At 37.1% G+C, this 21920-nt stretch overlaps 1 protein-coding gene across 1 annotated transcript in view; it reads right to left on the reverse strand.

The window, feature by feature from the left end:
* SUGCT (succinyl-CoA:glutarate-CoA transferase) overlaps positions 1-21920 on the reverse strand; it is a 630208-nt gene that overhangs the window by 374899 nt on the left and 233389 nt on the right. Inside the window, exon 6 of the mRNA XM_021703719.2 lies at positions 8755-8857. Coding sequence (XP_021559394.2) covers positions 8755-8857 — 103 coding nt within the window. The remainder of the gene's footprint in view (positions 1-8754; positions 8858-21920) is intronic.

Consider the following 21920-nt stretch of genomic DNA (forward strand, 5'->3'; position numbering starts at 1 on the left):
GTTGTCACAAATGGCAAGATCTCATATTTTTTTATGGCTGGGTAATATTCCAGTGTGTGTGTGTGTGTGTGTGTGTGTGTGATACTTTCTCTATTCATTCATCTATTGATGGACACTTGGGTTGCTTCCTATATCTTAGTTATTATAAATAATGCTGAAATAAACATAGGGGTGCATATATTTTTTTTTAAATTAGTGTTTTCACTTTCTTTGGGTAAGTACCCAGTAGTGGAATTATGGGTGAAAGGTAGTGGGAAATACAGGCTTCCAGTTACGGAATGAATAAGTCATGGGAATAAAAGGGGCGGCTTAGGGAATAGAGTCAGTGGTGCTGTGATAGTGCTGTACGGGACAGATGGTATAGCTATACTTGGAGCACAACATAACCTAAAAAGTTGCTGAATCGCTACGTCGTACACCTGAAACTAATGTAACGTTGTGTGTCAACTATACTCAAATAAAAAGAAGCTGAAGTCAATTCTGATAAGATATATATTATAGGCCCTAAAGAAACCAATTTAAAAAAAGCTCAAAATGTCATTGAAAGTTGTGAAAGGAATTAAAATATTATACTAGAAAATATCTACCTAATACAAAAGAAGTGAATGAAAGGAACAGAGGAATAAAAAAGAATGAGGCACATAGAAAACAAAAAGGAAAATGTCAGGTGTAAATCCAACCGCATCAATAGTAACTAAGTATAAATGGCTAAAACAATATAATCGAAAGGCATACATTTTCAGATTGGATTAAAAAAACAGGATCCAACTATATACTGTCTACATAAGAGATACTTTAGATTCAAACATGCAAATAGGTTGAAAATAAAAGGATGAAAAAGATGTACAATGAAAACAACAATCATAAAAGAGAATGCAGTGGCTATATTAATATCAGAAAATAGATATTTTAGGGCACCTGGGTGGCTCAGTTGGTTAAGCGACTGCCTTCAGCTCAGGTCATGATCCTGGAGTCCCAGGATCGAGTCCCGCATCGGGCTCCCTGCTTGGCAGGGAGTCTGCTTCGTCCTCTGACCCTATCCCCTCTCATGTGTTCTCTCTCTCTCATTCTCTCTCTCTCAAATAAATAAAATCTTAAAAAAGAAAATAGATATTTTTAAAAATCTTGCTAGAAATAGAAATTTATCCCTTTATCATCATAATAAAGGGATAATTCTTTAAGATGATATTACAGTGGTAAACATATGCACGTAACATCAGAGCCCAAAATCTATGAGGCAAAACTGACTGAAAGGAGAGACAGACAATTCACGAATAATGGTTGGAGATTTCAGCACCCAACTTTCAATAATGTATATAGGGACCAGGCGGAAGATGAACAAGGAAATGTAAACATTAAACAATGGTAAAAACAAACAAGACCTGACAGACATCTATAGCATACTCCAACAGAATACACATTCTTAAGAACACTGCGAACATTCTGCAGAATGGATCCTATGCTGGGACATAACATAAGCCTCAATAAATCTGAAGGAGCTGAAATCATTCAAAGTATGTTTTTCAAACACAATGAATGAAATCAGAAATCAACATTAGAAAGTTTGAGAAATGCACACAAATGTGGAAATAAATAAAAACACTTTTAAATAATCAAAGTTCTGAAATTAACCCTTACATTAATGGCTAATTGATTTTGAACAGTGCCAAGAAAATTCAATGGGAAAATATTGGTCTTTTTAACAAATGATGCAAAAACAACTGGATATATCCATATGCAAAATAGTGAAGTCAGACTCCACACCTTACAGCATAGCACACACACACACACACACATGCACGCACACACATGCAAAATGGATCACAGACCTGAATGTAAGATTAAAAATTATAAAACTCTTAGAAAATTTAACTGTAAATATTCATGTCCTTAGATAAGCAATGGTTTCTTAGTACAACACCTAAAGCACAGGTAATCAAAGTAAAAGAGACAAATTGCAAATTCAGGCTCCATTTTTAACTGCTGAGTTCTTACAGAATGTAGATTATAGAATGTACATTCTTATAGAACGTAGATTCTTACAGAATGTACATTTCAAGATCCTGTAGGCTTTGAGTACACCATTTTGTATCTCTTCCTCTTTCATCATTAATCAGTTTAGAAAAGTTCTTCAAATATCAATGGTTCTCAGTCCCTGTCAATCGTTGCTCATGTTCAGTACCACCAATAATAAAATTAAAATGCTTTTTAATATAATAACTACAATAAAATGATAATGAAAAATGTTTTCGTTTGAATAAATCTGTGAAATCATAACCTTTAATATTGGCTGTAAGAGAGAGAGATAACACATATGGAGAGAGTAGCTCTACAAAAAACAAAAAGGAAACTTTCAGATATTCTCAGGTCACAAACAATTTCAGAATCACTGAACAGTAAAAGTGGAAACCCTCCATTAAATTCCTCTTAATCATTGAAAAGGAATTTATTAGTAATATGACAAACTGATTGCAAAAGGTATTTAAAAGGATGAAGAGTCCTTTGGTAAGTTGGGAGATACAGGCTTCCAGTTACGGAATGAATAAGTCATGGGAATAAAAGGTGCAGCATAGGGAATACAGTCAGTGGTATTAAATAGTCCTTAAGTGATTAAGACATTTTGCAACTCCTTGTCAGATTTTAAACTTTTGTTAATTCATTAAATAGGATTCTTTATGCCTATTACTTCTCACTGCTAAAATACCCAGAACGTTTATGTGTAACTCTTCTTTGACACTGGACACACTTTACCTTAAACTGGACTGTGGGACCTCCTTGAATGTTTAATAGCTTTATCTTTGTTGATTCACTGCTTTCCATCATACCCTCCCCTTGCCAAATACCTAATACAAGACTCTATGTATAATGTAGCATACATAATACAGTCTTGTATAGTACATACATTATATATGTGTGTATATATATATAAATATATATATGAAGAGAGAGAAAGGGAGGGAGGGAGGGAGAAAGAGAGGGCAAACACGTGACAGCCATCAATTACTATTTGCTAAATGAATGAATGAATGTCTGAGTGAATAAGCGGATTACATTCCCCTTTGCTCTGAACCATGCCTCTCACATTTTCATAAAAAGATCAAAAGAAGGCTTTTTCTCTTTAACATAAATTCTACAATCTTATTTCCATCAACATCAATCAAGAAATGTCCAAGGCATTCCAGTTGGATATTTAAGTATATTTGTGTTATATTTCAAAGAAATTGGTGCCTCCAAATTTCTTAGCTATATTTAAAAAATGAACATAAAATGCCAGTAATGTTATACTATGTCCTTTATTTTTATTTGACATTTCAGTGGGTTTCCTCTTACATAATAAGAGATGAGGTTTCTTGCATTAAGATTCTTCTCAACTCAACAAAATAAAATTAGACATTACTGCCTAATACTTTATATTTTAATATAAAGTTGAAGGCTTAAACTCTCCATTTTTATCTCATTTAATCACTTAAGCCTAAAGCACATATTTCTTCAAAAATTTAAAGTATTATTCCCAGGTATCATAAGACAAACACACACACAATATATCTGAATTTGTTCACCACCTAAAGTGTGTCATGTATGTTCAGAAATACACACAAAATTTAATTTTTAATCTCCTTTGTCTACCAGGAATTATTTCCAGACATATTGTTTTATCTAGATTTTCATCAACTGTTTTCCAGTTGTAGGGAGCCCTGTATGTGTGTGTTTCCCAGCAGTGTTAGAGACAAGGATAGAATCGTGTTTGAGGTGTGTAAGCCCACCAGGCTATACAACCGCATTTCAACAAATATTAGCTAATGCCATGGAGAAGGCAGTCTTTAAAATGCATCAAAAACGCGAGTATGTCTGTGAATGTGCATGTGCACGCAGAAGCGCGTGCGTGCATGAGTGTAGAAAGGGCTTGAAAAACAGCTTTGTATTTTGGGGTGCTTCTGACACTTACTATATGAATACTGAAAGCTTTTTTTCCCCAGATGCTCAGATAGTTTGCCAGGATGTGCTAAAAAACCAAATCGCTTGGAGAACATGAGCTAGCCTAGAGATTAATAAAACCTCCAACTTCACAGGCTTCCACAAATAATGATATGAAAACAACAGATAATTTTAAGCTATCAAATATTTCAATACTTCACTCTGTTTGCTTCTATGACATATTTATCCCATACGAAAGATGTGCTCAAGGAGTTGTAATGGCCTTCTGGGACAGGAAGAAGAAGTTTTCTGTAGAAAATGTTAAATTAATTTTGATGGTGATACAAAGTTAAGGAAGGGTTGTTAAGGGATGGCTTGCTGCCACGGGGTGGGGTTTTGTTTTGGTATCCTTTTAGAGCCTGCAGGTGTTTGGCACCAGCTAAAATCAGGGCCAGCTGTGATGTTTCAGTTCTGATACTTCCCTCCCAATAGTTCTCAGAAGTGATGCTTCAGGGTGAGTCTTACACCTGATGGATTCAACGTGTGTGGTAGAAATGTGAAGGCTCTGTTAAATAACACCAGTTTGGCGACACCCTTTTGCCCTCTCTTCCCCACCCATGGGTCATGGCATCAAGGAGAGAAAAAAAAAAAAACATTAATCAGAGATTCGGTCCTTCATATCTATATATTCTTTAATTGCACAGTTCAGTCGAAGAATACACTTAGAATCGCCAAATACACGGTCTTAAGCAAAATGCAAAAAACAGGGTAACACAATCTCTTTTGATTCTCATGGTAGATAATGATGCTATTAAATGCTCTCGGTGGTGGGATCCATACCTATTTTTGCAGGAATCTGAATAGTTTCTATTAAAAGCTGCATTTTCTTTTAAGTTTGTTTGGGTTGGAAAACCTCAAACCACAATGTATTTTATGCACATGTTCCCCAGGGTATGTTAAATAGGACCATACTGAGGTCATCTAGCAAGTTTTTCAAACTTTTTAAGAATTCCTTTAATGTACTACACAATCTTGGCCTGATTTTAAAAAGATATTTTAAGAAAGCACTTAAAAAATGACTCTTAAAATCGATATGCAGATAATCCATATTGCATTTCTATAAAATACACAGAGTTTTCCACAGATAATTTATCACCGAGGGAGAAAAACAAACTACCACTAAAAGGTTTTTGGATCAAAATTCCTCTAAGCTATCAGTAAATACAGACCAAAACCCCCACAGTATTCTTGACTGACTTAACAGTGGATGCTTGGAGGACCCTTTCAACCTTTCAGAGTCTGCAGCAGATAATCAGAGGCTAAAATAAAAGGTAGACAACGTTGCATCTATCCAAGAAAAAAAAAAATCATCTGCTCTTTCAGCTGAGTCAAAAAAAAAAAAAAATCAAGTTTCCTCAGAACATGAGGCCATGATGAAATTATTTAGGTTCGAAATAGTTTCTACCATCAAGTACATTTTTGTCGTCTACCGAGCTCAAACCACAGATGAAGGGTGAATGGCCCACTTGATAAGCAGGCCCCCAGAAAATCCTCTCCTGCACTTTGATGCTTCTGACTTCCTTTTTTTTCTTTTTGGTTGGACACACCCCTCTTCACTTCATCAAAGCCTCACTTCCGGCGCCGTGTTCCAGGCCTTGTACTTCACCCAAATCAATTTTCCGTTGAGCTACAGCTGTGCTGGCACAGCGAGCACGAGAGCCAGCCACGGGCGCCAGTGGCGGGGTCCCACATCTAAGCACAAGTGGCCGGTTCCATGCACCCCCGGGCCAAGAAACTCTACAGCTCGTGGGGGAAAAACAAGGGAGGACACCTTAAACGGAAATGATACTTTTACGGAAAATAAAAAATAAGAGGAGTTTCAGCAATCAGAAATGATGAAGGATTGAGAAGTTCTTGGCACAGAGTTCGCGAATGCCTTTTCTTAAAAAGAATATTACAGCTCGATTCTTAAGCTAGGTATCCCCAACCCCAGAGCCACACTGATTTTGTTTGTATCCACCAAACAAATATAACCTTGAGCAAAGGTCTCCACCGAAGAAGGTGTTTTTTAACAAAAATATTACCTTAAAGGGTACCATTGTAACCCAGAGTTACTCCTGTGTCTTGAGCCTTTACCTCTGGCAATCCCTACTGCCCTTGATAAACATTATCTCATATAACACGACAATATAGAGCAAAGATCCTATTACACCCCTTTACCGTTGAGAAAACTGAAGCCCAGTAAGTTTATAAAGCTGCCCAACAATTTTGACTCTGTGGTCTTAACCATTATGCAGTGCTTTCCAAACAAAGGCTATAGATAGACGCTGTCAGCCCCACCCAGGGGACGCACAATAGCCCCTTCATCATTTGGAAAACCTATACTTGGCAGAGTTTAACCAACTCATTCAATCACGGATTCATACAACAACAACATTTACTGTGTATCTGCTACCTAAGTCGATTTTAGATTTATTTTTTCAGAAAGGAAGAGAATTACTAAATTCATGTTAAATCCCTAGCACTTGGTACATAAGTACAATAAAGGTTTGTCAAATGAACTTTTGAAAGTAGTCCTAAGACATAACTCCCTGATTTTTTCACATTTTACATCTCTTCCAAAATTCAAAATGATAATGGAATTCTTTTTAAAAGAGCCAAGTGTACTTACCTCTCATGCCAAACAGTCCTACATACAATGGCCAGAGTCATCCGTGCTAATTTTTAAAATGTAACAGTATTGCATTGCTCTCTAGTCCTTCTAAAACTCCAGATAAATTTTATGTGTACATTTGGCATTTAAACTGCAAAGAACGAAAGTATATATAAAAGAGAACAACTCCACTCTTGCAACTAGGGTACAATTGTCAGTAATTATCACTGGATGATTAAGAATTTTTGATGTTAGAATAGTAACAGGAGCTACTTTTGGGGGATAAGAAGGCAATTTTCAGAGACTCCTGGGGTAGTAGCAAAAGCTAAAAATATGCCGTAGACCAATATTAGAAACTTCATGAGGGTCCAAAAGAGTTGAGATAGAACAATTAAAGTAATTAAACCAAACTACAAGGGAAAACTGGGAATGAAAAACCTAACTATCCTATATTCAATCTGAAGCAGCCCATAAGGTGAACAATTTGAAGGGTGGAACCTTGGTTCCTTGTTCATCAAAACCTAGAAAATAGGTAATGTTAGAAGATACCCAGTGATTCGTCTCGGGTTAGCCTGGTGATGAGTATTAAAGAGGGCACGTTCTGCATGGAGCACTGGGTGTTAAGCACAAACAATGAATCATGGAACACTACATCAAAAACTAATGATGGAATGTATGGTGTTTAACATAACATAATAAAAAAAAAGAAGAAGATACCCAGTGATTTTTAAAATAACGTTCTTTGTGCCTGAAAATACACAGGTGAAGCGACAGAAATGTTGATGATAAAACTCTCAGAAATGATCTCTAGGGAAACGTGCCCTCAAATCGAGTTAAACGCCAAGTCCTACACAGCTTGGTACCATTTTTAAGAAGGAAAATGATAGCAAAACCCACCCATTCCCCCACAACAACTCAAAGCCAAAGCTTGGCCTCATTAGAAGTTATGAGTGAGAACACTGGTCTTCCGAGTCTAGTACATTTCAGAGTGTGCTCACTGCTGCCTCATGGCAAGGAGCTATTAATCACCAGACATTAATCCACTGATGCAGCGAGGACCCTGTCATAGAAACCCAGTACATATCCAGCGGGGCCCTTAATCTCAAATACTTATTGGCCATTGTTTTATTATGGACAAAGCCTTGGCATATTCACGATGTTGGCAGGAAGATAACACACAGCAGAATTCCTGAATCCACTCACTTTTTTCCTCCAGTAAATATCATGAACACTGAATTAAATACACGTCAATTCTCCTTGAAGCAGATACTCATGTAAAAGATAGGTACCAAAGTTAAAAAGGTCAGTTTTCAACAAAGTTCTCCTCCCCTAGCAAATCATATTCCAGTTTCCATAATTCATTTCAAAGAAAAACCGGTTACAATATAAAGAATATTTTTAGACCTATAATTTTGAAGTGTTGGAAGCTGATAAGATATGTGAATAATCATAGTGAAAGCTTCATAGAAAAATGGCATTCCTCTACCTTTTGGGATTAATATGCGAATCTGAGAAGCAGTAAATTGCTTGCAGTGATACTGATTAAAGTAATAAATCAAAAATTATTTTGATAGCCTCTAAAAATAATAATTTGAACAATGTTATAGAAAAAACTCATTTTTTCAGGTGATCCTGATTCCTGGGGCCCAAAAAGAAGCTTATAAGAATTTTTCAGTACAAACCTCTATTCAAGTACAATTGATTCTTCACAAATAATGCACTTTATTAATCAAAACATATAAAAGCCTCTCATTTGCAAAATTAACCATGACTTGCTTTGTACACTTTAAGATAGCCATCTGGTGAGATGTGGGCTGCAACTATAGAAGTTGTCATACTTCCTTCTATAGAGAATGATCTCTGAGGGCCTGAGCCCAACCTCTCAATTATCTACATTTCCCATTTTTCAGGAGAAACAAATGTCCTGACCTTGCAAACTTTATGTAGAGACTGCTGCAGAAATATGTTAGATCTGATGGACGTAAAAGTATGATTGCAGACAGCCAGTTCTAAATTGATTCTTTTTACTTCAGACCCACAGTCTAATGTAACCGTCAAAAATCAGGTTACATGACTTAAGCTCAAGGCCAATGGCTCACGTGTATTTACGTGAATCAATCTGGATAAAGAGAGGCAATTTCTTGCGTTTTTTAACTGCCATGTACTAAAAACTTCAAAAACCAAACCTGGGGTTCTGCAAATACGTTCTTCATGTCGTTGATTGGGCCATACGCAACCCTGCTGCCTTCAAAGAGGTATAACCACTTGCTGGTCATTTCTTTTTCAAACCTAGGAACAGACCCAAAAAAGACGCATTTTTACACAACAGTTTTTTCTCATATGGCCCTCTTTTGAAGCAACCAGTAACAACAAAACTATGTTTCTTAGGCTTTCTTTGCTCCTAGTTTTGAGAATGTTGCCTAACTCAAACAACTTGACTTGTCCAGGAGTGGTAAGAATAGCCAACCAGCTCTCATTGTTTGAAGGTCCACCATTAGACATATAATCCCTCCTATTTCTGTGTCTGTGTGCTTTTTGACAGGGAGTCCCGTGGAGAAGGCAGATTGTGTGGGAAATGGTTTTAGCTGAGCTTCAATTGTTACTGTATTGAGCACCTTATAAATATAACAATATAATTGCAATTTTGAGCACAATGTCATTGTGCAAAGTGTTTTTTAGGACTCGGGCATAGTACATCAGTTTAAGGTAGATTGATATACTATTCCTCCAAACAAAAAATAAACAAATGTAGTTGTTTTAAAAGAAAGCTATATGTTCAGGGCGCCTGGGTGGCTCAGTCGGTAAAGGGGCCGACTCTTGATTTTGGCTCGGGTCAGGATCTCAGGGTCCTGGGATCGGGCCCCACGTTGGGCTCTCTGCTCAGGAAGGAGTCTGCTTCTCCTCTCACTCTCCCTCTGTGCTCTCCCTCTCTAAAATAGATAAAAATCTTTAATTAAAAAAAAAGAAAGCTATATCTTCTACCTCCATTATATTTAAAGTACGCCACAATTAACAGCCACAACCATTGGCCTAAACACAACTTTAGCTACTTATTTGCACTATGACTTACTAATCAGAACAAATCTAGGCATGTGAAGACTGATATATCAGTTTAGCCAGCAACGCTCAAATCCAGCCAAGTCCTTTACCTCTGTTTTGTTTTTTCTATAATTTATAATTAGACTTCACAGACATAAAAGCTTATTTGATTCCCTTTATTTTCTCTATTATGTCAAGGAAAGGGGACCTAATTCATTAATGAGATTCACCGTTTGTTTGTTTTTTTAAGATTTTATTTATTTATTTGACAGAGGGAGACACAGCAAGAGAGGAACACAAGCAGGGGGAGTGGGAGAGGGAGAAGCAGGCTTCCTGCGGAGCAGGCAACCTGATGCGGGGCTCGATCCCAGGACGCTGGGATCATGACCTGAGCTGAAGGCAGACGCCCAATGACTGAGCCACCCAGGCACCCCGAGATTCACCGTTTTATATTTCTTCTTCACCATTTTATATTTCTTCTTGTGAAACAGTGAAACAGAAATAAAATCTTGGATCCTCAAAGACAACTCAACAGTCATAATTTGTAACATATGAAGAATTTAGAATTACTAATTGTTAAAATAGCAAGCTATTTCTAGCTAAGTAATAATCTAGGTGAAAAGAGATTTTTTTTTAAAAAAGCATTAGGTAAAATAGATTATTGACAGCAAGCAGAAGGCTTCACTACTATGGGAGGGCAAGTGGAAATATAGTAGAAATAGTGTTCACGGACTTCTATTCAGCAATCTTAGACATAGCTAGAATTAATCTTAGGTTTGCAGATTCCATGGGAAATTATATTGGAGAATGCACTATTTCTTCCACTGTTTAAAACAAGGGTAAAATCAGTATCAATACTTTGAGGGCACTTTCCTAATCTCACCATTTGGTGAATAAAGATTTTTCATTGTCCATTTTAATTACAGCCAGTAATGTTAACTATCCCTACTTAGTACACAATCAAATACTTCACTTCTACATACTGAAAAGCATTCTTTCATGGGAACACCACCATGCAAGATGAAATGTCTTACATTAATCAATTCTTCACACCTTATTTTCTTTTCACTGACTATTAAAATCATCTCCTGGCCCAGACTTCCTAAGACATATATATCACCAGAACGATATATGCTGAAAGAATAAAAGAGATACTTTGAACCTGGAGCCTTTTCAATCCGGGTGTCAATCATTTAAGTTTCCATAAGCAGAGCATTATCGTGGTTAACCTGATAAATTTTCAAGACATGTGAACTTATCACCACCGGACTCACCTAAGTGGCCTCAAAGAGCTGCACAGAAAAGGCACGTCAAGATCCAAACAAACCCATAGCTGCAGGCTTGCCAACAGAAAACTCGGGAATAGCTGAAGTTTTAGTATTTATATAAGCTTTTCACCACTGGGCAAAAGAGAGGGATTTATTTTATGTCATGGAAAACAACGGATGCACTTTGGAAAGGAGACTGGGGAGCAAGACAGTGTCAGGAGCTGCAGTGGTGACCACTGTGGATGTGCGTGGGCGTGGGTGTGGACGTGTTCATAAATGCCTTCAACTCAAGCGGCCGGAGACAGAACATTGCGGCATTCTGCTGCTCCCAGGGCACACATCCCTCATTTTCTTCTGAAAATCTATCTCTTGATCTAAATCTGATGTGGAATCCTTTCCTTTATCTATGCAAAAAAAACTGTAAGCACATGTTTTTATTAACCACAAAAATGCTGCTAAAAAAAAAAATGGAAAGAGCTGTTCTAAATCACTTAGGGCAAAACAGTACTGAAGATAAGACAGGAAGAGTGTCCTTCGATGCAGTGTAGGGAGCCTCAAAGCTTCAGCCTCCTCTGGGAAGTTACTTGGAAACTCCTAAGACAAGTCAGATTTCAATGTGAACTTGCCAAATCAACCCATATATTAAATTTTAGATTGTTGCTGAATTTGCTTGCTGTCGATTGAATCATTTAGGTAGATGAAACATTGGTACGTTTAAATTTCTTAGCATCAAAATTTTACTTAAAGAACAAACAAAACACTTCTCTTTAGAGAATGGATTAAAGTTGCAGCCAAATCCAAGACAAGACAGAAACCAAGAGATACAAGCCATGAAGGTGGAGTTGGAAATAATTCTAATATTAATGATTACTAAATGTTGGTTAGTATATTTTGTAGCTTTTCTCCCCAAAAGCACACTGTAAGAAAAGTATTATTCTCATATGACCAACAGGAAACTCAGGTTTGGAGAAATTAACTTGCTCAAGTTCATAAAGCTTTTTCCCTCCAAACTTTTTTGAGGTATGACTGACCAATAAAAGTTATATATATTTATTTTGTACAGCATGCTTTTTTAGAGTGTGGTGCAATGCAGTGACTTAATATACATATACATCATGAAATGATTACCACAATCAAATTAATTTACACATCCTTCACCTCATGGTTACCATTTGTGTGTGTATGTGTGGGTGTGTATGTGGTGAGAACATTTAAGATCTACTTAAGAACATTTAAGTATAAAATATGGCATTACCTTCAATGACCATACTATACATTTGATTCTCAGAACTTTTCATCTTATAACTGAAAGCTTGTACCCTTTAACCAGTTCCTCCCCATTTCCCCCATATCCTAGTCCTGGGAAACCACCATTCAACACTCTGGTTCTGTGAGTTTGACTTTTTAGATTCCACACATGAGTGAGATCAATGCAGTATTTGTATTTCTGTGTCTGGCTTATTTCACTTAGCACTAAGATGCTTCTTCACTTCCATCCTCTATACCTCAAGATACATCTCCTTACATTAATACCCACTCATTCATTCCTGATGCTTTTAGCAAGAGTTTGTTTTGTCCCAGTCATGGGAATTACAACAGTAAAAAAAGTCCCTGTTTTCAAAGATCATACAATCTAATGGAGAACACAGCTAAGGAAATTGATGATTTGCAATGCAAGATACCGAGACAAAAATGAGTGTACAGCCTACAGTTGAAGTACCAAAGAAGGAGACCTGAACTGGACCTGGGGAGTCAGGAAAGAATTCAAAAGCCAGGTGACATTTGAGCCAGCTGCTGAAGGATGAGTTAGCATTTTCCATGTGGAAGATGGAAAGAAGGGTATTCTAGAGAGAGCAATGTGTACAAAGACCCAACATGGAAAGAATCTATAATCTCCTGTACCCTGAATGGTGAAGGATGAAATGGGAAAAGAAGGTTAGAACCAGAGTGCAAGGCATCTTGTCTGCTATGCTAAGGATATTGGATTTCCACTGGCCATGAGGCACCCAGAGAGGTCTTTCAGTGGGGGGCTGACATAATCAGGATCAATACAGGGAATGGAAGGATACAGATGAGACCAGAGGCAAAGAAACTTGACAGGAGGCAAGAGACTCTCTCCCTCTGATGCATCTTAAATCTCCCCCTCTATCAATATCTTCTGTGTTATTGTTAATAATAAAAAAGTTTTAGGGGCACCTCAGTCAGTTAAGCATCTGCCTTCAGCTCAGGTCATGATCCTGGAATCCCAGGATTGAGCTCCACATCGAAATTAATAATAATAATAATAATAATAATAAAGTTTTCATTCAAAGAAAAAGTTTCTTAATATTCTTACCCTTTTGTTCCTATCCTATTTACCCATTTCCAATCTGCCACGACTGCCTGAGCCTCTGAAATTTGACTTGTTCACCAACACCTTTTCTTGCCCAATCACCAAGAGTCTTCAGGGACCACTACCCAATATTCTTTTCATAGTCCTCATCCTATCTGCTCTCTGTGCATTTGATGCTGTTGACTATCCTTTTTTTTTTTTTAAAGATTTCATTTATTTATTTGACACAGAGAGAGAGATAGTGAGAGAGTGCACAAGCAGGGGGAGCGGCAGGCAGAGGGAGAAGCAGGTTCCCCGCTGAGGAAGGAGCCTGATGTGGGGCTCAATCCCAGGACCCTGGGATCATTACCTGAGTGGAAGGCAGCTGCTTAACCAACTGAGCCACCCAATCCTATCTTTATATCCTATGCTATTGTACTTATTGGATTTTTAATACCTCTTTGGCCCTTTCTGTTTCTTTTATTAATTCTTTTACCTTTTCCTTCCAGTCCCAATTTTCTTTGTTCTCTTTCACTCATTTAAGTAATCCTGCTGTCTCCATGTAGATGATACCTAAATCTTTATTTCCAGCCCTAACCTTTCCCCAAGCCCCTCTTCCTAGTTACCATGGGATATTTCTACTCAGATACACTATCATCCCCATAAACACAACATGCCCATGGATGACTAAGACTTCCCTTTCCCCTTGCCTGAATTCACACTCTTGGCTAAATTGGGAACTCTTTTTTTTCATTGTCTCTTATAATTTATATATAATTGGCCTGTAAAATCAACTTTTCAACAGTTAAGCTCTATTTATCTAGTCCCACTGTTGCTACCACCGTTCAGGCCCTTGACTCTTCATACTTGGACTATGGCAATAGTTGATTAAAAACTCACTGCCTTCCCAAGGTAAACAAAGGCAAAAATGAGCTATTGGGACTTCATCAAAATAAAAAGCTTTTACACAGCAAAGGAAACAGTCAACAAAACCAAAAGACAACCTTAAGAATGGGAAAAGATATTTGCAAATGTGTAATCAGATAAGGTGGTAGTATCCAAAATCTATAAAGAACTTACCAAACTCAACACCCAAAGAACAAATAATCTAGTCAAGAAATGGGCAGAAGACATGAGTAAACATTTTTCCAAAGAAGACATCCAGACGGCTAACAGACACATGAAAAGATGCTCAACATCACTCGGCATCAAGGAAATATAAATCAAAACCACAATGAGATATCACCTCACACCTCTCAGAATGGCTAAAATTAACAAATCAGGAAATGACAAATGGTGGCGAGAATGCAGAGAAAGGGGAACCCTCTACACTGTTGGTGGGAATGCAAGTTGGTATAGCCACTTTGGAAAACAGTATGGAGGTTCCTCAAAAAGTTAAAAATAGAGCTACCCTATGACCTATCAATTGCACTACTCGGTATTTACCCCAAAGATACAAATGTAGTGATTTGAAGGGGTACCTGCACCCCAATGTTTATAGCAGCAATGTCCACAATAGCCAAACTATGGAAAGAGCCCAGATGTCTATCGACAGATGAATGGATAAAGAAGATGTGGTATATATATACAATGGAATATTATGCAGCCATCAAAAAATGAAATCTTGCCATTTGCAATGACCAGGATGGAACTAAAGGGTATTATGCTAAGCAAAATAAGTCAGAGAAAGACAATTATCATTATGATCTCACTCATATGTGGAATTTAAGAAACAAACCAGAGGAGCATAGAGAAAGGAAGGGAAAAATAAAATAAGACAAAATCAGAGAGAGAGACAAACCAAAAGAGACTCTTAACCATAGGAAACAAACTGGGGGTTGCTGGAAGGGAAGGGGGTGGGGGAAAGGGTAACTGGGTGATGGGCATTAAGGAGGGCACGAGATGTAATAAGCAATGGGTGTTATATATAGCAGATGAATTACTGAACTTTACCTCTGAAACTAATAATACACTATATGTTAATTAATTGAATGTAAAGAAAATAAAATTTGATTTAAAAAATAAAACTTATTGCCTTCAATTTTCCTCCTTTCAGTAAAATGAATTTAGTTATGTCTCAGATTTGTCCAATTGTCTCTTTCCCAAGGATTACTATCTTCTCTCACACTAGAGAAACAGTTTCTTCACTGCTAATTTAGAACACAGTTGGCACTCAATATTTGCTGAATGAATAGACAACTAATTGGTCACAATAAGAGAGTCTTGGTCACATTAGCTTGAATAAATGGGGTGGATTACTTTCTCCCAAAATCTTGCTGAGACTAGGTTTATTTAGACATTGTGGTTGGGAGAAGAAAGACAATTTGAAGGTTTTTGGTTTAAATGTAATATCACAGTATCACCTCTTTTCTTTCTTATTCCACACTGGTCTCTAAATTCTTCATAGAAATATGTCTTATGAAAAATAAATTTCGGGGCACCTGGGTGGCTCAGTCGTTAAGCGTCTGTCTGCCTTCGGCTCAGGTCATGATCCCAGGGTCCTGGGATTGAGCCCCGCATCGGGCTCCCTGCTCCGTGGGAAGCCTGCTTCTCTCTCTCTCCCACTCCCCCTGCTTGTGTTCCCTCTCTCGCTGTGTCTCTCTCTGTCAAATAAATAAGTAAAATCTTTAAAAAAAAATAAATAAAATTAAATAAATAAATAAATAAATAAATTTCAAGTTCCCAACAACTAACTTACAAACACAATATTTCGATTTAGGGACTATGTTATAAGAAAATCATAAGATCTTAGGAATTCTAAAGACCTTAAAAATTATCTATTGTTTGGGGCGTCTGGGTGGCTCCATCAATTTTGCATCCAACTCTTGGTTTCGGCTCAGGTCCTGATCACATGGCTCGTGATCGGTTCCCATGCTCAGTGGGAGTCTGCTTGGATATTCTCTCCCTCTGTCTCTTCCCCCACTTATGCACACACTCTCTCTCTCTCTCAAATCAATAAATAAATCTTTAAAAATATTATCTATTGTTTACTGTGTCCTACAAAGCCATCCTATGGTGTGCACTGAAAGTATTTCTAGTAATAAGGAGCACACTGGCAGCCCAATTACTAAAAGTATTCAAACACAGGAAGGGTGCTACAATAGAAAAGGCAGGAGATGTGGATAGATCTGGGTTTGAGTCACAGCCCCAGCACCTCCCACCTATATGACCTTAATAAAATTATCCGTTAATAACATCCACAATTTTTCAACTCAAATCTTAACTCTCACAACAATCCTGTGAGATAGGTATCATCATTATACTCATTTGAAACATGAGCAAACCAAGGTTTAGAGAGTTTAAGTAACCTTTTTAAGTCATATCAACATTAAGTAGTCAAGCCGGAAGTCTATCTTGGGTTCCAAGCCCATGTGTTTCATTACTTTCTACTGCTTGACTCTAGGTAGCAAAGTCCAGGACAGCAGACCAGACAAAGCTCTGTGAGTCATGGGCTGCCAAAGACCAGACCCACAGAGGGCTTAAAAAGGAGTAGTTGAAGCCTAGCATCTTGACATTACTATTAACTGAGAATCTTTTATGTACCAAACACCATAGGAAATACTTTGCATATATTATTTCTAGTCATCACAATCCTGTGAGATGAGTTTTGTGATTAAGGCATAGAAAAGTCAAGTAGGGAGGTATATGTAAGAGAAATCTATCAGCTCAAATCTATCAGCTGGTTGGATCTTGAACTGGTCTTTATGCTCGTTCAGTAGGGTAGACTGGCTAGAAGTCAGCATCAACCCAATCAAGTCCAACACACAGTGCCACCCTTAGGTCACGGCAAATCAGAGTTGGGGGACAGAGGGAAGTTAACCCTGTACTGGGTGAGTCACCTAGGCTCCAGTATTCCCAATTTCTTTCCCACTGACCATTGATCAAATCTATGGTCCCGTAATGTCTCATAATATTGATGACCATATTCCAATCTGATCTTTTCAAGAATCTTATGAGAAAGGACAAGTTATCCTTATTTTGAAGATGAAAAAATTAAAGCATAATTGAGACTCATACTCCAGTCTTTGTATTCCAGGCTCAGAACTCATCTCACTATGCACTGCTGTCATTTATGAAAGATAATAAACAAATCAATAGATGAAATGTATTTCCTAACCTCACCTAGCTTTGTGATGGTGGGTAAGTTGTTTAATTTCTCTGAGCTCCAACTTTCTCATCCACTATAAGAAAATTATACTTGTAGATTCCTTAACACAGCACCCAGCACATAGTATCTAATAACTGCTATTTCACTTAGGAGTAATGTCACTTACACTAAAAATAAATGATAATAATAAAATATGTCTAAAATTGCAAATCCAAGGAATTTTAACAGTTTATATAGCAGATCCTAATTACTGTTGATCATCTCTCAAGACATTCTATGGTTATAAAAGTATAAGTATACATACATCAAATCATTATGTTGTGCACCTAAAACTAATATAATATTACACATCAATTACAGTTGACCTTAAACAACATTGGTTTGAACGATATAGGTCCACTTATACACAGATATTTTTTTCAACAGATACAATACTGTAAATGATTTTCTCTTCCTTATGATTTTTCTTAAAACATTTTCTTTTCTCTAGCTTATTTTATTGTAAGAATACAGTATATAATACATATAACATGCAAAATGAGTTAATCAGTTGTTTACATTATCAGTAAGGCTTCTAGTCAACAGTAGGCTATTACTAGTTAAATTTTGGGGTGGTCAAAAGTTATACGCAGATTTCAACTGTGTGGGGGTCTGGCAACCCTGACCACCATGTTGTTCAATGGTCAACTGTATATCTCAATCAAAAACTATTTTTAATTTTAAAGATAAAAAGTCAAAGTCCAAGACTTTGTATATACATGCTACCTTGTTGTTACTGCTTTTTCTAGAAAATATCAGTGTTTGTACTGAAGCCTCTAGGGGATTGGTGATGACACCAGCGTCAGGAATCTCCATTGGTCTTCATTATACCTGGAAATCCTATAGTAGCTAGTGACAATGCAGAGATTTCAAGCTAAGCAGGGAGTAATAAAGCAAACACATTTCACCAGGCTAGCAAGCAGGAGAGCTGAAGTTTAAAGAGGTACCAACATCAATATAGCTTGTAGAGAAGCCACAGAGGTTAAATCTTGTCTTTTTGTCTCATCCTAGTGGTTCAGAGGAAGTCCAAAGTCTCAACTCCTGTCGGTAATAAAAGAGAATGCCTACTGGGAGTCATGCTATGTCCATAACTAGATGAGGTCTCATTTCCCTAAGAGGTCCTTAGGTGTCCCTGGCCCAAATCTGGTGATTTAAAAGTCAGTGACGGCAACTTGGAACCTTTGCCCTTTATCATTACCTCCCACTAGACTTTGTGAGATGCTCAGAGACACTTTCTTCCATGATCTTTAGAGTTTCTTGAGCAAAGAATATGGCAAGATTTGTGGCAAAAGTAAAATCATATCCTTCTTGGTTTCATCAATCTTTCCCCACTTTTGGGTCAGAACAGAAAAGTATTTCAAGGATAAATTATATACAGAGACTCTGTGACAAGACTTTAAATCTTTGAATCCCCTCAATCATTTTTCCACATAAAAATTCAGGACTCAAAAATGTAAGTTATTTTGGGGTTCTAGTTAGTTGTATTTTCAGAGAGGTTTTATATGAAAATCCAAATGTAACTGAACTAACATTGGAATACGACTTTATGTTGTAAAAGCAATCTTCAACACACACAATGATTTATTCATATAATTGGAAATATGAATCAATTTGCAAAAAAAAATCATATTTTTGCATAAGTAGAAAAGTATACCTGGTCTCGTTGCTATACTGTTTCTACGGTAGAGTTGTAGATTTGCCAACCATGGTTTTCTGAAAATATGTTTCAAAATTTATATACCCAGAACCCATAATCTTTTAAAATTTGTACACATTAGTTCCATCCCCTTATATAAGTAAATATAAATACATTTGTGGATTTCCCCTAACAGTGGCTCTCCAGAATAGTGGAGAAAAACTTCTCTTCACACCCCACCTTCTTGATTTATGAAAGACTGTGCCTTTAAACTCCAAGTAATTTTGCAAAAAACCAGAAAGCTAAATAAATATCTTGCAGAGCCTTAACAAAAACAATGGAGAATTGCAAAATACATTACACTGGAAGACAGTAAGAACTGAATACAACTTTGTAAAGATAGGCTGTCCACATAACATAAAAGTTTTCAGAAGAGTTTATTTCAATATCATAGCAATGCTTCCCTAACATTTTTAAAAGAAAATTCAGGAATATTATCCACTAGAGTTAGTTCTTAAATTATTAAGTTTATTTTTTATTTTACTCTTGTAAAATATTTCAAACATGCCAAAAAGTGCATGAAAACTATGAAAGAAACAAACTGAGGTTGCTGGAGTGGTGGGGGAGGAGGGATGGGGAGGCTGGGTGATAGACATTGGGAAGGGTATGTGCTATGGTGAGTGCTGTTAATTGTGTAAGACTGTTGAATCACAGACCTGTACCTCTGAAAGAAATAATACATTATATGTTAAAAAAAAAAAAGAAGAAGAAGAAGAAGATAGCAGGAAGGGAAAAATGAAGGGAGGGAAATTGGAGGGGGAGACGAACAATGAGAGACTATGGACTCTGAGAAACAAACTGAGGGTTCTGGGGGTGGGGGGTGGGGGGTTGGGTTAGCCTGGTGATGGGTATTAAAGAGGGCACGTTCTGCATGGAGCACTGGGTGTTATATGCAAACAATGAATCATGGAACACTACATCAAAAACTAATGATGTAATGTATGGGGATTAACATAACATAATAAAAAAAAGAAAAGAAAACTATGAAAGAGAAAACTAAAGAAAAGAAAATAATACAAATACTTATGTCCCCTCAATCACCCTCATCATTAGAATCTTAACATTTTAGCATATTTGCTTCACATCTTTAAGGAACAAAATATTACCAACACAGGTGAAGCTCCTTTTGTCCCTCTCCTTTACCTTATTGTCCTTTTTATTCTCTTCAGAACAATTTTATATATGTGTATGTATCTGTCTGGATTAATCCATGAGCAATATAAGGTATCATGTGGGCTTTTAAACTTTATACCAGAATTTGCTTTCTTATTGAACATTTTAATTTTAAGATCTATCTGTACTCATACATAAGGATTTGGCTCAAGTGTTTTATCCACTGGGTGCATTCCTGTGTGAATATTCCACAGTTTATCTTTTCTCCTACTTATGGTCCATCATTGTTTCCAGTCTCTTACTGATACCCACAACACTTCAATGGAACCTTATACATTTCTCTGTCTATTCCAATAGGATTGATTCCCTAAGGTATATATGGAGAAGCAGAATTGCTGAGTCATAAAGTAGACACATCATCAGCTGTATTAGATTTTGCCAGACTGTTCTCCAAAGAGCTTAGTGCCGATTTTTGCTTCTTCTGTGCTCCATATTCTCATCAACTTTTGTTACTGTCAGGCTAAAGTTTTGTCATTCGTGTAGAGGTAAAATAGTATCTGATGGTTACTTTAAATTAAGTTGCATTTCTCACAAATGAAGAAATTAAACATGTTTTCAGAAGCTTAAAGGCTATTAGATGGGTTTTGTTTTTTTTCTTTTCTTTCCTCTTCGTATTTTTTGCACATTTCTCAGTTGGACAATTTTTCTTTTTTTATGGATTTATGCATTTTAAATTTCTTCTAGACTATAGCTCATCTTTTAGCCTTATTTACCCTTTCATACAGAAGCTATTAATTTTAATGCAGACAAATCATGATTCTTGTCCTGTAAGGTTTTTGCTTTTCATGTTGACTTAAGAAGTAGTTTCTACCTTGTAAGCTTGTCATGAGGAATTAAATGTAAAGGTGTATATAACAGTGCATGGTACAAGTCAGTGCTACATAAGTTACATTAACTAAATAAAACTACACTTTATGAAAATGGAAACTGTTGGCAAGGAGGGGGAAGAAACTAGAAGTTTTGGAAACAAAAATTTGGTACAGGGCTACATTTCATAAATGGAGCCTACAGATAATGTCTCTTTGGACAAATCTGAGCAAACCCAAATCAAACCAATAGGATTCCACAAGACACAGGCTGAAGTCTACAAAGCAGTAACTATAAACAGGCCTGTGACACTTCTAGAAGCCACAGACAAACAGCTGTAATTAGTTGGTCAGGCGTTTGTACCGTAAACAGAACCACAGATTTAATATTTCCTGTAATCTTCTCAGACCTTATTTCCTCTTAGGAATTTATCTTTACTATTACTGATAAATTATGGTTAAAGTTATCTTTTTTTCCCTCTAGCATTCATTCACCAGCTCTCTCCGTTGTCTGAATGTCAAGCCACAGGCTACACAAAAGATGGAGTAAGAGGGGCGCCTGGGTGGCTCAGTCGTTAGGCGTCTGCTTTTGGCTCAGGTCATGGTCCCAGAGTCCTGGGACTGAGCCCCACATGGGGCTCCCTGCTCCGCGGGAGGCCTGCTTCTCCCTCTCCCACTCCCCCTGCTTCTCCCTCTCCCACTCCCCCTGCTTGTGTTCCTGCTCTTGCTGTGTCTCTCTTTGTCAAATAATCTTAAAAAAAAAAAAAAAAAGATGGAGTAAGAGTCCATCCGGGGAATCCAGTCACTGTCTTCCAGTACAGGATCACTCAGAACTTTTCCTACCACTTGCTCTTAAACACATCAAGACACTAGGCTGAGTAGCCACTATTTCTTAAGGTTCACACGAATTAT

Source organism: Neomonachus schauinslandi, chromosome 12 (assembly GCF_002201575.2).
Source record: "Neomonachus schauinslandi chromosome 12, ASM220157v2, whole genome shotgun sequence".
Taxonomy (NCBI): Eukaryota; Metazoa; Chordata; class Mammalia; order Carnivora; family Phocidae; genus Neomonachus; species Neomonachus schauinslandi.